Consider the following 18,225-nt stretch of genomic DNA (forward strand, 5'->3'; position numbering starts at 1 on the left):
CTCTGACTAGCTTCCCAATTCCTGCTGAAGTAAAGCACCTTCAGAACATGATGATACCATCCATTACCATTTCTCATCAGGTGTCATATTAAAGCGGGCTGAATGTATGCCACACTTTTCAGATTGGATGCAATTCACATCAGAGTTTTGTTGTACTTTGCGGGACAGTCTAATAAAAACCATCAGTTTGTGGTTATAAAGTGGCAAAATTAGTAAAAAGAGGTATGAATAATTTTGCAAGGCGCTGCTTGAATTAGCTTGAATGGCAGAGATGTAACTTGATTCGTCCACCAGTGTGAGAACACAGTTCATTTTTATTATGTTTGTGCTGTGAGTTCTGGCTTCAGTGCATGGGATTTTTGTGGATTTGCTTTTTGTGCATGTTTGTCTTCACCTTCATTCAGGAAGAGCCTCAGGAAATCATTAAGCCTGTGCCGATCACTCACCCTGCGCCGAGCACCACATACACCAAGCCACCAAGCCAGCCCACTCCTTTGTACAACAAGACAGCTCGGCCATTTGGGGGCGGCAGCAGTGGGGTTACTGCCTCTTCCTCCCCGGCTGCTCCAAAAGTTGCCTCTATTCCTTCCGAATCATCAGCTTTCACCCCAGCCGCTCCATCTCAGCCTCCACAGCCTCCCTTCGCATTAAAGTCAAGCATCCCCGTTTCAGATTCGGCCGTAGTAAACTCTGCCCCCAAAATCAGCCCCGGCCGTTCTGCCTTCACCTCCCCCTCTGCCTCATCCGCTTCATCTAACACCTCATCTTCACCCAGAGTGACGGCCCCCCCTTCCCATCCTAATGTCCCGCAGCCCTCCGTCTATAACACACCTATCAACCTGTACTCCAACGCCAATGCTTGTGAAGTTGCTGTTGGACAAAGGCGAGGCCTTTTGGAGAGCCAGGGTCTCTCAGAGCATGTAAATGGGTAGGTTCAAGGTTTTCATGTTTTATTTCTGTTTCACATCTTTCTTAAAAAATAAGTGATCCATTTAAAGCTACTGTTCGCATTAGTCAGCAGGCCTGGTACCACATTTTTGTGGTTTCCCCGACTGAAAAATTCATTAAAGCCAACATAACTCTTTCTGATCTCCACCATATGAAACTCTGTACTCCATTACACTTCACCCCAAAATATTTATCTAATTTAAAAAGTAAACAGTGAAACCACACATCATAATTTATATGCACTTGATTACAAGAAAATAAAATAAAAAGACTTGGCATAGGTTGAAGTCACACTCTTTGTATTTGTTTTTAATCATCTCAATCCTAGCAAGAGACAGAGTGGCTTGTTTCAGTTCTATCATTGTTGGAGGAAGTTTTCTGAGTGGATTGTGAACCGTTTGGTGGCATAGTTTTCATTACTATGTCACAGTCAGATGAAACAGGAAGATATGTCTTATTTGCTTTACTACTTCCTCTCATGCTTATGTAGATTCTCAGTCATCCAGGACATGAAAGCCATAGGTGCTAGATTTGCCTTCTATTGAAGCACTTCATCTTATTTTCTCACAGTTTCCCACCCCCTCTTTGCACAAGATTTAATGGAGCCAACAGTAGAAAGCAAAGGGTCAATGTTATGATATTTAGCAAAATTAAGTTTTGGATGTAAACCACAGCTGCAGCTTTACTGTGGGCACACTTTGGTTTTCAGCTGCATGAACCAAAAAAGGGAACTGGCAACAACATTAAAAAAAAAAAATTATTGTGTTTGGAGCAAAGAGTCAGATTGTGGCAAAATTAAGTAATAAAACAGAAGATCTATTATTTATCTTCATATTTAATTGTCAGCTGTTTTTTTTTAGTGTGTTTTTTTTTAATATTGTTAACCAGGCATTAGATATTTATGTAATAACCTTGACTAAAATATTACAGTTTCACTATATCAAGGCTTCAGTAATTTTAAACAGGAGTGTATGTGGTTTATTTGGCTTTGCTCTTCAAGTTTCCACACATGACTGTTTCTAATCTCTGAAAATATTTCTAAAGGCACACGTTTGTCTTTGTCATATTTCAGCAACCACACAGGCAGTGTCCTCAAAGAGATAGAATAATTATTAGAAGGACTTTACAGTTTACAACAGAAAGACCTTGTTATTATATCAAATTGATGCATAATGTCAACACCAACAGTTTAGCAAAGCTTAGTAGGACTGGATGTCGTCTGCAACCTTTTGGCTCACTAACTTTCACTTCGCTGAGCTAAAGTGAGTTAAAATGTACAAATGTTAAAAATAAAAGATCAAACTGAAACAGTTTCAAAGTCTGAGTCTAGTAAAATTTAGTACTTTTGTTTCTTCAGCTTTGTCAGTTATACTTTTGCTTAAAACAGCTACTTTTTCACCTTTTTAGACGTGGAGCCTGGTTTTTGTCTTTGTGTCCTAACTTGCATGCTTGCTTTTTCTGATTTGTTTTGCTTGATGTACATTCTCTCAAATTTATTCATCTTCATTCTTTGCTTTAATTCTTTTCCATGCACTATTTTTTTCCCCCCACAGGATGAGGACGAGACAAACACCAAGTTAGTGCTATGATTGATAACGTGGTTGCTGCAGTAGCTTGTGATTACAGCCTCCACATCTTTCTGGGTTATGATTATATTAAAGCATGCTTACATCTCACAAACCTCATCTGCTGACATGAGAACCTTACTTTAAAGTAAAAACAACCCAGTAAATATTCATCATCTAAAACCTCCATGGACACCAATTGGTGGAACAGCCTTAGATCTTTATTTATGCACTTAGGAGCATCTGTGTTTGGCATTTGCTTCTGCATCTGATTGGCTTAGCTGCAACCACTATCAGTTTATTGAGGGCTGGTGTTGCATCTGTATATTTGCATTAGACTAAGGATAATACAACATGTCTTTTTGATTGCATTTGTGTTTTACTTAAACACAAACAGAGGAAAGGGGTGCACATGTTTTGATCTCTTGATGATAAACATGCTCACAGTTTGAAAGGGCCACTGGATAACATACAGTGCATTATTGTATAAAAGTAAAAGATCATATTTAAAATTGAAAGCCCATTACTGCCACCTGGTGGTGCAGCACTGACTCACATTTACTGATTATTGTTAGATTTTCCCTTTCAGTTTTGCTGTTATGACAAGTTTTCACTAGCTCTTGACTTTACTAAAGTTTGTTCTGTTTTTTTGAAGGTTCACTTTATGAAATTTTATCAAGATAACATTTAGTTTCTTTCTAATAGTATTCCTAATTTCCAATTCTTCACTTTTTTCTGTCTGTGTCTGTAAATGTTGGATTCTTTCTGTTTTTTCTCTCCTCAATCGTCTTTTCACTCTTCACCTGCAGAACTCCACCTGCAACTACACCTAGGAGGTAACTGTGGTCTGATTGCTGCTAGGCCATGTTGTTTCTATATACATAATATAAATATAATTTGTCAAACAAAAACAATGAAGTGTTAGTTGTATTGAACTACTTGTATTGAACGAATATGAAAGAGATCTCTGCTTATGCATCAAACCATAAACTTATTGATTTTTATTTCATTTGGTACTGAAGTCTAAAAACTGCCTAAATACGCATGCTGTATTTGATGAACAGGAAACAGAAAGTTTTATTCATCGTCTCTTGACGTGTTTATCACCAGTCAGAGCCAAGCTAGGAGAAACTGATTCCCGTTTCTGGCCAGTCGATTGTTGCATATCTAATGTGTTGTGCATCACGTGACATTTAGAACTGCTGACAGAAAAAATATAGAGCATTAGTTCTATATAGTTGTTTTATTTTAAGGGGAGTTTAAATGGCACACATCTATTTATTAAAAAAATTAACATTTATGCTTTTTCTTTTTATTTAATGAACAAACTGGTCTATTTTAGAGCATATCCCAAAAAGTATACAACTGTGACCCAAACCAAGTTAACACAAAACACTATTAGTACTATGCCACTTTCAGGACTTAAAGTAGAGAGCAATATTCTCTCTGAATCTGCTTCCAATGTTCTCCTGCTGCAGTTTACATTTCCTTGTATTTTTCTAATTTTTTTTGTAGCAATAGTTGATCTGACAAGTATAAATTCCAGCAATGTATTATTTTTTTCTTTACAAACTGAGCAAGTAATTAGACACCAAGAATAAAGACTTTATACCTTCAGCCCGTTCCTTTTACAGTGACCATGTTATTTATGTTCTCCATCTTTCTGATGTGTCCCAGGTCCAACAAATCTGAATCAAAGGAGTGAATTATTACCTTGTACACTCAAGTTTTATAGAGTCATAATAACAACTTGGTATTGTGATTTTTGAGATGCAGTGACACATCTAAAAGATGCAGTATACCAGCCCTCGGATCTGGAGTTTGAAACCTGTAATCTTAATGATAGCCATTCAAATCAAAATTACAAGTTACCTATTTTATGTCCTGTTTTGCTGCACAGGAAAGCTGGTGTGGAGCTTGAAAAGAGCGTGTCCCCTCTGAGTGACGCCAGCAAAAAGCGTCTTATTGAAGACACGGAGGACTGGCACCCACGGACCGGTACCTCCCAGTCTCGCTCCTTCCGCATCCTCGCACAAATGACTGGCACTGAGAACGGTGAGCACTGACCTCAGCTTAAAGAAGTAAAAAATATTTTCAAATGAGTATTTGTAAGACTTCATGACTATGGGATATTTTCAAAAAAAAGTGCTGCTGTCTGAAATAAATTCTAGCTATTTTTTCTTTTAGATTCATTATAACTCCACAGTACATGTAGATTGCACTCAATGAAAAATAAGTTGTATTTCTATATAAATGAAGCCATTTATATTTTAACTGCAAATGAAATACCCATATTTCGGTTGGTACCCATAATGTTATTTTCAAAATTATAGATATCCAATATCATTAAATAGACTGATCACTGTTTTTGGTTGAAGTTAGATGAAACTAAAATATTTTTTTGTTTTGTTTTAATTCCCCAATGTTCAACTTTTGATCATGTAAAGTCATGCTCTTGCCAAGAAGTACTAGCAAAGTCCCATTGCTGAAGAAATTGCATCTCTTTGGTGACTTGTAACTTTTTCAGCAAGTGTCAGACTATTTAACAGATGACCCACAAACTTTAAAAACAAGCCAAAGAATACTGTGAAACAAGAAAGCCCAGGTTTTTTTGTGTGATCCTATGCAAAGAAGCCTGCACTCCATGTTAGGTCTGTTTATGGCTAACCAGAGATTATTTGATTATTTATTGGTGTAAATATTTCACTATTCTTATGAGAATAAACAGTTTGCAATGGGAGTTTTTAGAAACTTATAGCAGTTATTTAAAATGGCAACACATTATCTGTAGTAGCGAGTTATCAAAAACAATAAGATGTCTTTTTCAAAAGATCACATAACACTTGCAGCTCTAAATGAGTTTTATTTAACAGGACTAAGGGCAAAAAAAAGTCTCTTTATGTTGCAAAGTTTGCACACCCCTGGTCTAGACCAAAGAGATTAATATTATGGTGTGGCTAACCCAATCCCAATGCTTTTCCCCAATCTAATAGAAACCTTGTGTGGCGACTTTGAGGCAAAACCAATTGTGGGTTGGACTGTTTACCGTGCATGAAGTTGGTTCACTTCATATAACACTAATTTGAAACAGTTCTCTGCAGATCTCAGTGTCAGTTCTCAGAAATTGTAAAGAGAAATGCAGACTCTGCATAATATTCTCTTTCCTTGTCATTCCTTAAGTTAATGCGAGATACCACAGATTTTTCGGAACAGAATAAAAATCGTTCCAAATACATTTTAATGATTGGTAATAAAAGCTGTTGCAAGAACTGCCAGCTTTGCTCCATTTTTTTGAACATGCTATTTTTTATACTCCAGCTATATGTGCTGCTGTTCTCTTGGTGTTTATAGAACAAGTGTGAATGTGTGTAAATGTGTCCAGAAAAAATTGTGATCTGCTCTTAGTCTTAGAAATATAAAATGTTTTGAAGTTGTAGATGCTTGCATAGATTTAAAAATATAGATTGCAATACGAATTGCAATGTTTCAAAATAGCCAACAAAGCTAGGGTTGTTTTTTTTTTTGTGTATGTTTTTTTATGTACGCATCTTTCATGTAAGCTTAGCGCAAATTTTCCATATGATGGTAAATTTATTGGTGCTTTTTTTTCTTTCCTCTTGTAGAACAACTGCCAGAAAATGGAAAAAAGTAAGTAGTGCTTTTTCTTAAGTCTGATAAATGTGGTTCTTTCACTTTTACTACTTTTAGTGACAGATTAATATTGTGCAAAAAAAGGAGATCTATTTTGCAGGAACACTTGTTGAAATTTGATCTAGATTTGTTTCGTTTATTATTTGGCTGGTAAATGTTCACAAAAGAAAATTTTCAAGATTTCCTGATCCAGGGTGGTATTTTATTATTGTTTAAATGACTTTTAAACAGAAAACATTTTAATTAAAGAGTGCAAAGGAAGGTGGTGTTGACCATTTTTGTGGTCTCCATTGTTGTTCTCAATGTAAACTTTTATTAAATCAGGATCTAAGCAGTGCATGCTCTTCAAGCATTGCCAACCAGTCATTTGATTAGTTTCTTGTATTTCTCTGTTAGAGACTATAAAAAGAAAACATTCTCTAAGCCTATTGTTTTTCCTCAATTCATTCCTCCTGTAAAATCTTTGACTTCTGCTCTGCCACCTTAACTGTCCAACTGTTTTCTCCTGTTTTTTCTTCTCTTTATTCTGTCCTTTTGTGCAAATCAGAGTGAGCAAGGTGGATCCAGAAGTTGTAGGACACAAGTACAACAAGCTGAGAGACTGGCACCACGGTGTTTCAGCACGAGTTCTAAATGTACAGTAGTACAGTGCTTGTTTTGTCTATTGTTAGATTTTTTGACCAGAACTGACGTCTGTAGTCTCTTTTTGTACATAAGTACAAAATGGATGAAACGGCAAACCATGATGCTCCCGTTGATGCATGCTTAAAAAATGTCTACATTTAGATAAATAGCAGTAAATTATTTTTGCAGTGTGTATGTTTGCAGAGGTTGCATATTCTGTAAATCTGTTCTTTCATTATTTCCTGTTTTATATTCCTGAATTTTCTGAACCTGTCTTGTCATTTCTTTCCTTCTAATCTTTCATTTGTGATCTATTTTCTGAATAAACAACTTCTTTTCTGCTTTCTTCTCATCTCCTTGGCTTTTTTTCTCCTCCTTTAATCTTGTTCAGAGAAACCTATTTAAGTAGATGCAAAGATCAGTTTTTATGCGTTTATGAAATATTATTGAACCATATTATCGAACGGTAATATAAAAAAAACATAGTTAAGGTTTAAAGTTATCAAATGTCATATCACAATCTTCTTTTAAAATGTATTTTCTACTTTACCTAACCAGCATTAGAAATGTGTTTTTATTCTATAGTATTGACAAAGAAATAAATATACAAAGGGGGGTTTGTATTCACAACATATATTGATCTGCATCTCCTGTTGTAAATGGCCTTTGGTCATGAACTTTAGCAATATGACAACAGCATGCCCCAAAAATTTGCATCAGTCTCCATCTGGTTACCATTTTGACAATGTTATAGGGGATAAACGTCAATGTATGTAAAACTAATTTGAATTTTATGTTTAAGACCAACACAACATAGTGCATGAAAAGGAATAAGAAGATGAATGATGTAGTTTACAAAAGCAAATATGAAAGATGTGGTTTTATTTTGAATTCAACAATTTGCACAGTCTCATGTTGTAGCATCTGCAGCTGTTTTGCAGATGTGTTTCTACTGGCTGATTTTTTTTTTTTTTTGGCTCATTCTTCTTTGTAAAGTAGTCAGACTGCATGGAGGGTGTCATTTTTTATATTTTGACACATATTGGATTGGGTTTACATCTGTGCTTTGACTGAGCCGTTGTAGCACATGGATATTCTTTAATCTAAAACGATTAATTCCAGCTTCGCCTGTATGTTTGTGGTCATTGTGTATCCAGAAGGTGAACCTCTAGCTCAGGCTCAAGTCTTTTGGAGCCTCTAACAAAATTTCTGCATTAGGTTTCCTTATCTTAACCATAAACTCTGTCCCTGCTGGGGAAAAGTATCCCCACAGCATGATGCTGCCAATGCACTGTTTCACAATGGTGATGAACAACTGTATCGTGTTTAAGATTAAATTACACACAGATGGACTCGGTTTACTATTTTACAGAGTCTGTTGGTTTCATTGAGTTTTATTTGGGGGTAAATGGTCTGAGTGTAACTATATGCCATACTTCAGATTTTTAAATAGTAAAAATTAGTTAAAACCATGTTTTTTTTTTTACAACACAAAATGTGGAAAAAGTATCATACTTTTGCAAGGCTCTGTATCCATGTGCAATATAATTTATGCTTTTTAAAGCATTTTTTCTACATTTGAAGAATTCAGCCTATACTTGACCAGGTCACAGTAACATGTCTCTATTAAAACTTATTCATGTTGGCTAATATTGGTATTGCTGGTCTTTATTTTATGAACAACTAAAACACAAACAGCCACACATTTGCAACTTTGTGGTATGCAGTTTTTCAGAAAAAATACACAAGTATTGAAATACGTATGCAGTTAAGTATTTTTGTATTGTTAAACTGACTGAGTCTTCATTTGAAGTGTGTATCTGTTTTGTAGAGAAGCAGTTGACCCAACCGCTCCCAGTGTTCACACATCACCTGCTGCAAAAACATATTCCAATTCTGCAGCAGCACCCAGGAATGGCAATGTAGTCCCTGGATCTACATTTAAGACTCCTGCTCAAAATAAAGCCTCCTTCCAACCTGGAGGTTCTCCAGGTACATAAATACACACACTGTCCTCTATGTCTGTATTCATACACATTAAGTTAAGATGGATTTGCTTCTTTCAGCCTGTAGAGGGCAGCCTCATTCTTTTACATCACCGCTATTTAGCTATAACATTTATAGCAGGTTTAATACCTGACACTAAGCCACTTAAGATTATGGGCTCTATAAAAACTGGAGGTATTCACTTAATGAGCTCAGATTATTGGCTTTTCCCAAGATTCCGTCAGTGAAATAGATTGTTAATGTGAGAATTATGGATTTTATTTTGTGTGAAAGTGGCTCATGAAATGCTGAGATCCCTGCCACAAGACCTGGAGCCAGCCAGCGCAAATATTTGCTCAAGAGGCATCCATCATTATTAGTAATACTAATAACAAGTGCGCCCTCATACGTGAACAGATGTGCTGTGTTTCCCCACCATGTTTTCCTCAAGAAATGCCACACAGAGAGAGGGAGAGAGGCTGAGGACACAGTGATCTTCTGTTGGCTTTTATTTATCAGATTAACACACAGGCATGAATCTCATTTGTTTAAGTGGATCGCCCAAGGCTTCAACTTGTTGTTCATTTATTCAACGTGAATGAAGTAATTTTCACAAGCTAGCCATCCGCGTCCATTTAAAAGTGCGACTTTGTTCCAAGTTTAAGAGTTGTGAGAAGAGCTGTTTTGAACTGTTTGTACTTGAGGAGTTAAGGAGGTTGCAACCACAAAGAGCAGAGTTAAAACTGAGTTTGTTTATTTTCAGCAGAACCTGGAGCCTTTTTAGACATGTTTTGCATTATCTTAAACCCATTTATGAACATCTTTTATAATGCAATCAATGCAGAAGTAAAATTAATAAAAATCCTTTATGTTGGTCCAGTTCTATCCCTTCATAAAATAATAGAAAAAATAATTTTCAAAGGACTGTGCTCAAATTCCTCATGTTCCAATACTTGCTTCATGTAGAAGTTGGAATTGATGCAATTAGTTCATGTTCTATGTTTTATATGTTCAAATTTGAGTTGGAAGAAAATCCCAAAAGAAGGACATTTTATTTCCCCTTGGCTGTATTTTGAGCATTAATGTATGCGAAGCAAATAGAAGCAAACATTATCTTATTTTATTGTCACCATTTTTCATGATTCCACTTTCCACCTTGATTGAATGTAAACCTTTATTTTATTTTATTTTTACAGAGGATTGTGAAAGGTGTATACTGAACCCATGGTAAAGATGTGCAAAAAGTCACAAAAGGCTAAATGCTTGGTTTATCACTGCGATATCTCACTTTAAACATTTTTGCTGCAGTTCTTACAATGAGTTCTACAGAGTTCTTCCTGCTCCCTAAACAGCCTCCTCTATGTGCCTGATTGCAAGATATTTGAGTGTTAAACATTTTCAATAATTCTTCTAAATTTAGATTTGGACAAGATTAGGAAAGTAGTTATTTTGGTCTTTTGAAGTGTGGATAAGAGTGATGGGTTCTGTGTCATATCATATTTACACTCCAGGAAAACAGGATGTCTAGATGGCAAATTGAACATGTAACTAAAATATCCATTTGAGATGTTAAATTTATAGGTATTCTTGAAAGCACAACAGATTTAGGTAACAGTGATTTTGAATAGTCCCTAAATAAAGATCTTTTTTATATATATATGAAGATTTATTTAGACATGTTATTCATGTTTCAATCATTATATTTTATGCATATGTAATTGGATAAAACCCAATAATCCTACAGAACTAATGTGTGTATTCATTTATTAAATGCATGTTCAACCTTCTCACATTAGTACAGTTTGTTTACAGTATTGGTTTTTTTTTTTCTTTGTGAAAAACAAAAAATAATTCAGTTCACTTGACTATGTTTGCTTAGGCACAATAATAGTTGAACCTTTTATAGCTCTTTCGCAGTCTTCTGATGTCAGCTGTTTTTTTTCTCCTCTTTTAACTGGAACCTCACCCTTTTCTCCTCTGCTTCAGGCTTTTCTAAAGTGGGAACAGGTCCCTCATTTGGGAAAATAGTCGGTCCTGCTCAGAAAGAACTGGACCGCCCCACTCCACAGCCACATCCTGAGGATCTGAACTCTTTGGTGCAACGTGCTGAGCATATACCTGCTGGTACCCGTACCCCAATGTGCTGCAAGTGCAACAAAGTCATTAGGTACATCAAGGCAGCTCTATATGCGCATGTGATGTTTAAAGAGATTTTGAATCAATTTTTAAATAATTTATGTCTGAACTCTGCTCCCATCAGAGGCCCATTCCTCGTGGCCATGGGCATGTCCTGGCACCCTGAGGAATTCAACTGCGCTCACTGCCACTCCTCCCTGGCAGAACGGGGATTTGTTGAAGAGAAGAACCAGGTGTACTGTGTGCATTGCTACGAGCAGTTCTTTGCTCCCACCTGTGCCAGCTGCAACCAGAAGATCCTCGGGGTGGGTGTTTAAAAAAAAAAAAGTTTAGTGCTCCAAAAATATATAAAAATGTAATTCTATTTAGGTGAATATTTAGTTCTATTCCATATGCTATAAAATGGGATATGTTTTTAGAAAATCTGAAAGGACAAAAAGTTACCATGATTCTTGGTGTCAAACATTTTTTTCATCATGGTAACATACTGTGCCATCCAAAAACTATTCTCGCTGCTTGCAAAGATGTATAAATTATGCACTATTGGCGTATTATAATTTCAACCTAAAATGTTCTAAATATGCAATCTTTAACTCATGTACATAAATTCAGTGGTGTGGGGATCCCACTCTACGAAATAATTGTGAAAATAGAATAGAATTTAACGGAACAAAGTCTTCACAGAGTTTGATCAGAGGAAGATGATACTTGACCGTTACTCTATGTACAGCTACTTTACATCCTCCAGAGTCTGGGGTCTTCTATTATGTTTTGATTTTTCTGGGAACTTTTATACCCTGAACAATTTTATGCCATTTTTTCAGATTCACATTTATGAGGTCAGAGATCTATTCATTCAGTACCAATACATTCGCAAGGGCTCTCTTGTTTTGCGGTCAGTATTCTGTACAGTACGTGCAGGTAAATTGGAAATTCAAATTAGTGTTGACCTTTAAAGTTAAGTGTACATAATAGCAAAACTTGCTTGTTCTTGTTGGAAGTACCAATCAGTTTGTAAAAAATTACTATTTCATCATTAAACCTTTTCCTTGTTGAATAAATGTACTTGAATAAAAATGTTTTTGTCACCAATGTGATACTATGCAACTGTAAAAATAGTTGCATTTAACACTTTTAAACATTTTCATGTTTTATGTTATATACTATATTTTTTACACTTATTTTGTTATAGCCGCCCTATCTGTTGCAACAAAATGTTTTAATGTTCCGCAGTAGATATGGTGCTTATTGATAAATAGCAGAAAAGAGTCACATATTCAAGTTGTAAACTTTTGGGCAGATTTCTAAAATACTTCCAGGAACTGAACAGAACTTTTGTTCTTGTGTGTTTTGAACTTTGTTTATAAAATTTAGCAACTAGTAAATGTTCTGAATAAAGATCTGAGTATATTCACTTTAATGCAGTGCTAACTTCAGGAGTGGCTTCTCTTGCTATTTCATTCCCCCTGCAGGAAGTCATGAATGCCCTGAAGCAGACCTGGCATGTGTCCTGTTTTGTCTGCGCTGCCTGCCACCAGCCAATCAGAGGCAACACATTTCACATGGAGGACGGACAGCCATACTGTGAAAGAGGTACAGAAAACACCACCTAATGCAAAACCAGGAAACACTTACGTATTTCAAACAGACTAATATTGTGTTAATGCAATAATCAAACAGACTACTACACCATGTTTGGGACCAACTGCCACGGCTGCGACTTCCCCATTGAGGCCGGAGACAAGTTCCTGGAGGCGCTGGGTTTTACCTGGCATGACACCTGCTTTGTGTGTGGGGTAAGTCTGGGAAGACCCTTTTCAGCCAGTGACAAACTGGTAATTCTTACTTGTTCCGTGTAAATAGCACATCTGTGTAAATGTTTGACTGTCTTTGCAGGTTTGCTCTACCAGCCTGGAAGGCCAACCTTTCTTCTCCAAGAAGGACAAGCCTTTGTGCAAGAAACATGCTCACTCTGTCAACATCTGATCTTGTCCTATGGCTGCAGAATTTTATGAGATTTTTGATTAATACCTGAACAAGAAACAATCTGGTCTACCAGTTTGTGGATTTTGTTAACATAACAGTTGGTGAAACAAATCACTAAGTTTAGTTTTAAATCCTTTCTAGTATATTTTTGGTTTGCTGTTTTTATTGCTTAAAACTCTTTAGCTAAATATTTCAACTTCATTTCAGTTCACTGTTAGCATTTGGGCGAGAAAGAGCAAGTTGTGGTCTATTTGTTTTACCCAGAACTCATGCAGTGACCTACTGAGCCCATTAGGGTGTCATTAAAATACACTTTTGTATGACAGCTACACCTGGTAAAAGTACAGCTATTGCAAGATTTGAAAGTGAAAGCTATTTAATGTTGAGTGAAAAACATATTTATGTGTAAGTCAATGTGTTCTGGAGGTTTAACAGGAAGTGTCTTGGTTGCATCATGGTATATGTGTATTTCTTAAAGTTATTCATTACCACTAGACAGTTTTTAGTATCATGCATAAGTTCAGGTTTAATTATCTGTGAATTCAGGAGTATGTTTTTAAACCTTCATCAGCAGATCACTTGGATGATTGTAATGTTTTGTCTTGATGTAATATGAAAAAACACTTTTGTTTTCAGCTAGTGCCTTTCATTGCAATGCATTTTTCAAAATGTAATTTTATCAACAATTGTGCCATTTCAAGCAGGAATTTGATTTAGGGGATGGATTTTGCTTCATTAAAATAAAGTATTTTGTAACTGGTAGACCCGTTATTTAACATCTAATGTTTTTTCAACACTTTTTGTATCTTAACCGATTCAAAATGGTAAGGGGGACATGCATTGTTAGTGACTAAGCATGGCAGAAATGTCAGAAACATGATTTTCACAGCATTCAAAAATTATTTTAAAGACTTGCACCCTACAAATCATCTTTGGGGCTAGATCCCCAAAGATGGGGGTAGAAAGCAAAAGCTTCAAAGGTAGAAAGTTGTCATTATTTAGAAGAAATGTTTTAATTTCTGATGCTAAAGGGTACCATTGGGGAGAATATTTCATGCACACTGTAAATAAATTTGTTCAACTTTGATTTTAAATTTAATGCACTATTTAACTCATTTAAATAGTGAATTCAATTTAAATCAATTTCAATTGAATTAAATTTACAGTAAATGTTTCAAGTCACTTTACAAAAAAATTTAATTCAGTTACACATACATTCCAATTGATCCTAGTTATCAAGCAGTACAGTAAGCTGAGTTATTTATTCAAAGTACCTTAAAAGTTTGTATTTAAGAAAACCCAGCAGATTGCATTGAGTCATTGTCTTGCAGCATTGGCTTATGTAGCCACAGCAGAAAATCACTTGTCATTTACTTTACAGCAATCCCTCGTGAATTGCTGTAAAGAATACATGTAGTGATGGTAAGAGACAAATAACTACCTATTGGCAGTAAGAAAAACCCAGCAGACCTGGCTCAGTAAGCACCCATTTGCCACGACCAATTGGGCAGTCTTTGAGAAGACACAGCAGACAAACCCCCTTCCCCCAAAAAACAGATGAACTGATGTAGGATTATTTTTGATCTTGGAAAAAAATAAGAAGCAGAAGACGGAGAACAATTAGTTGATGGTGGCATTATTTTTGCTGATGTCCCCCTCCAGAAATGTACCTTTGCCAAATGGAACAAAATAACAGGGAGAATAATATTTACCTAAAACTCCACTAATATTTACCTAAAGTATAATTAAGAACCCAATGAATGTTTGCTTATGTCCCAGGCTACAAAGCTCAGTAATGCTCCTTAGTGATGAAGGAAATTAAATGCTTGAAATATCAAAATGTTTTTAAATAAGTGCTATTTTAAAGTAGAATATATTAAATAAAATCACGCGTAACTGTCGAGCAAAACACATTTTCATTCAGCCATTATTAATGTATTGTTGGCAAGCTAACTGTAAAAGCAGTAGTGCAAATTAAAAGTGGAAATGTGTTCATTTTGTCTTATTTTATTCAACTGAATGGATGATTAAAAAAAGAGTATGTAGTGATCACATATTGATGGCATGGTTTCTCAATATTTTTTTATTGTACTGCAAAAATAAATTTACAACCAAATTTCAGGGAAATTATGAAATCAGTAAATTTGAACATAATTTAAAAGTTGTTTTATTTGAGTGGCTATTAAGAAAATATTAGTTACACAAAACATATATTTTTTGACCTCAAACAACCAGTAAATGTACATTGTTAGAATCAAGACAGGTTGGTGTGTGAAGAAAATAATTACTATAAGATCTTAATTTTTTGAAATGCACCAACTATATAAGAAGGGAGATTGGTAGTATGTGACTGGTGGGTAAACTTAAAAGGGGCCCCCAGATTGAAAGCTGGTTAGGCCCTCAGACAGCTTGAGGTCGTCTCTGTTAAACAACTTAAAATGTTTGCTAGCATTATGGACATGCGGCGCTTAGTTTTAATATTTTTGCTAGCCTGTTTTAAAAATCCACCGCTTCAATAGGTGCTGCTGAATTACAGAGCCCAGCTCTGCTCACGTGAGCTGAGTTTGCGAACGCGCACCTCTTCAAGACGTGTGCGCGTGCGGGCAGAGGGTAAAGACACGAGATTCTAACCCGTGGTATCCCACACTTGGAAAACTCTGTTGCGAGACTGAAAAGCAAGGAAACCGAGGAGGACTTCTAGTCGAAGAGGAGCTGGGTCTGACTGAGCGGAATTTTAAGTAAAGTGGAGAAGGTAAGGAGCGCGGCTCTCTTTGTAGCTTCCTCCGGTGAAAACAGAAAGCTGGCCGGAGTTTGGTTTCGGTGCTGCTCATTAGGATTCAGCTGAGGAGCTGGCAGCAGCTGATCAATGGGATTCCGCACGCTGTTATCAATCAGAGAGGAAGAAGAGGATGCTTATCACTCACTGGTGTCCTCAGCTCATCTTGTTGCGCAGAATTATGCCAAATCAGAGCGTTGGAGTCGTGTGAATTGCATTAAGATAACTTAAACTCGCTATTAATTTGATCTTGTCACCGTGTTCATGTTAAATCTTGTTTATCTCGATGTTACTCGATGACTAGAAACTATTGAGAGACGGGACGAATGGTACCTGCAGATGAGTTCATTTGATCTAAAGCTGGTTTATTGCCTCTCAGATACGAATCTGATTACACGATGTCTGTGCTTACTTGTCACTTGTTTAATTTCACCAAGTCAGTCAAAAATATTCGTCAAATGCAGAACATAAAAAATGTTTTCTGCAAGCCAGCAAACTAAACCTGATGCATGGTGTTTAACATCAGCTTCTCTGATCCCAGAAGAGGCAACATGTAACCTGCTTCCACCTCCAAGGTGTGAGGTGTTGACTGAATCCATCAGCAACAGTCAAACCCCAAAGCTTGGGGAAGCTTGTTGAATCACAGCTTGGTGTTTTGGATACAATATTAATAAAACACGGAGAAAGTGAGTACTTCTCCGCCCAGCTCTTGGCTCAGTGCTGGTAATGCTTGGGGTAACACCCATGCTTTTGACTTACACTATTAAGGATGGCACGTCAAGTGAGGGTGCCTGGCAAGGAAACTCTTTGTGGTCTACCGCAGACTCCTAACCTCAAATGCTTCAGTGTGCTTGGCACTGAACAGCTCCACTTGTAGGCCTGGTCCTCAGTTTCTTTCCCCAAAAATAGTATGAAGCTGAAACATAACAGTTCTGCATTTCATGTTGAATAAATTGTTCACAATTGGTCACATTACAACTGCAAACTCCATTATGTTTTTTTATTTGGATTTTATGGAATAAACACTAAGTAGTTTAGTCTAATGATAGTTTTAATTTTTTTTATAGATACATATACGGTGGCCCTGAGGTGCAAACCACTTCAGCAAATTGAAAGCACGATTACAAATTACAAAAGCACTACAACATTAACGAAAGCACTACAACATTAACGAAAGCACTACAACATTAACAAAATGGAAGAGGTATGTCCCAGTGGGAGATCTAAGAAATCATTGATTGGATTACAGCTCGTTTTAATTTTGAACCGGAAGTTACTCTGGTGTGCTTCGTTTTTATAAGAAGCAAAGCAAGCGGGAATACGGTCACGTCGCCATGTATTGCCCAAACTGTGGAAAAGAGATGGTTGAGCCATCATCAAACTTTTGTAGCAGTTGTGGCAAGAGGCTTTGGATCACCGAGAACATTCATGTTTTTAAAAAACACGTTAAAGCCAGAATAACTTCCGGTTCAAAATTAAAACGAGTTGTAGTCCAATCAGCGATTTCTTAGGTCTCCCACTGGGACATACCTCTTCCGTTTCGTTAATGTTGTAGTGCTTTTGTAATTGTGCTTCGTTAATGTTGCAGTGCTTTCATTAATTTTGTAGTGGTTTTATAATTTGTAATTGTGCTTTCAATTTGCTGAAGTGGTTTGCACCTCAGGGCCACTGTATACATATCTATATTTATAGAAAGTCAAGAAAGTCTGGTTCAACTGCAACATGGCATGTGTGACGGAAAACATACACTACATATCACCCTGGACACCATCCTGATGGTGAAACATGTTGGTGGCAGCATCATAGAGGGTGATCCTGGGAAAAAGTTGTTATTAGAGGCTTGAAAACCCTTGAGGCTGGGAATGAAATTCACCTTCCAGCAAGTCGAGCCATAAACATTATACAACTAGTACTACAGCTAAACTGATCAAATTATTCTGGTGTGATAAAATGGCCTAGTTAAAGTCCAGATTTGTTTTTGCTTGATAAACCAGATGTAAAAAAAAAAACTTAAAGGAAAATTGTGTTAAAACTCTTTAAATCTGCAAAACTGACTGAGACATACCACCCAAAAGACTTGCAGTTGTAATTGCAGCTAAAAGTGACTCTTAGAAGTGTTTTCTCAAGAGCACAGAATACAAATGCATTGCACACTTCTCATTATTAGTAAATGAGACAAAATACTTGTGTTTATTCTTTGTAACATTGTCTTGGTCTATCAAATGCAATATGAATAGAATACTTTGACGTTTGTGACTCTAACCTAAAAAATGCGACATAGTTCAAGACATTGTTGGTTTTCAATTAAACTACACCTGTAGAAAAGTACCTGCTCCTCTTTGGGCATGCTATTCCTTAGGGCCTCTTACTCGCATAAACACCCTCACAAAGACTCACTTCCTGATGTGTACAAATTCTTAAAAACAACTGCTCTTTATCTTGAAAGATAACCTGCCTGTGTCTGGGCTTGTCCACAGGGCTAAACTTAGCATGCTCTGACCTCTCACCCTGGTTTCCTCCCCTATAATTGCAGGAAGCACCTTCAGCCAATCC

At 36.5% G+C, this 18,225-nt stretch overlaps 2 protein-coding genes across 6 annotated transcripts in view; both read left to right on the forward strand.

The window, feature by feature from the left end:
• The window catches only part of pdlim5b (PDZ and LIM domain 5b), a 50,367-nt gene that overhangs the window by 25,215 nt on the left and 6,927 nt on the right, over positions 1-18,225 (forward strand). For 2 of the 4 annotated variants that reach the window (XM_032570618.1, XM_032570615.1), the window contains exons 5-13: positions 405-928; positions 4,414-4,568; positions 6,137-6,161; positions 8,620-8,780; positions 10,761-10,941; positions 11,035-11,215; positions 12,383-12,503; positions 12,591-12,706; positions 12,807-13,658. In XM_032570618.1, coding sequence (XP_032426509.1) covers positions 405-928; positions 4,414-4,568; positions 6,137-6,161; positions 8,620-8,780; positions 10,761-10,941; positions 11,035-11,215; positions 12,383-12,503; positions 12,591-12,706; positions 12,807-12,896 — 1,554 coding nt within the window. In that variant the 3' untranslated portion in view covers positions 12,897-13,658. Of the gene's footprint in view, positions 1-404; positions 929-2,501; positions 2,525-3,322; positions 3,350-4,413; positions 4,569-6,136; positions 6,162-8,619; positions 8,781-10,760; positions 10,942-11,034; positions 11,216-12,382; positions 12,504-12,590; positions 12,707-12,806; positions 13,659-17,061; positions 17,068-18,225 lie in introns of those variants that run through there. The other 2 variants (XM_032570617.1, XM_032570619.1) reach the window with 2 other exon arrangements.
• Positions 15,489-18,225, forward strand: part of bmpr1bb (bone morphogenetic protein receptor, type IBb) — a 47,707-nt gene continuing 44,970 nt past the window's right edge. For both annotated transcript variants that reach the window (XM_032570620.1, XM_032570621.1), the window contains exon 1: positions 15,489-15,648. The gene's annotated coding sequence lies outside the window, so the exon portion shown is untranslated. The remainder of the gene's footprint in view (positions 15,649-18,225) is intronic.

This window comes from Xiphophorus hellerii, chromosome 8 (assembly GCF_003331165.1).
Source record: "Xiphophorus hellerii strain 12219 chromosome 8, Xiphophorus_hellerii-4.1, whole genome shotgun sequence".
NCBI classification, from domain to species: Eukaryota; Metazoa; Chordata; class Actinopteri; order Cyprinodontiformes; family Poeciliidae; genus Xiphophorus; species Xiphophorus hellerii.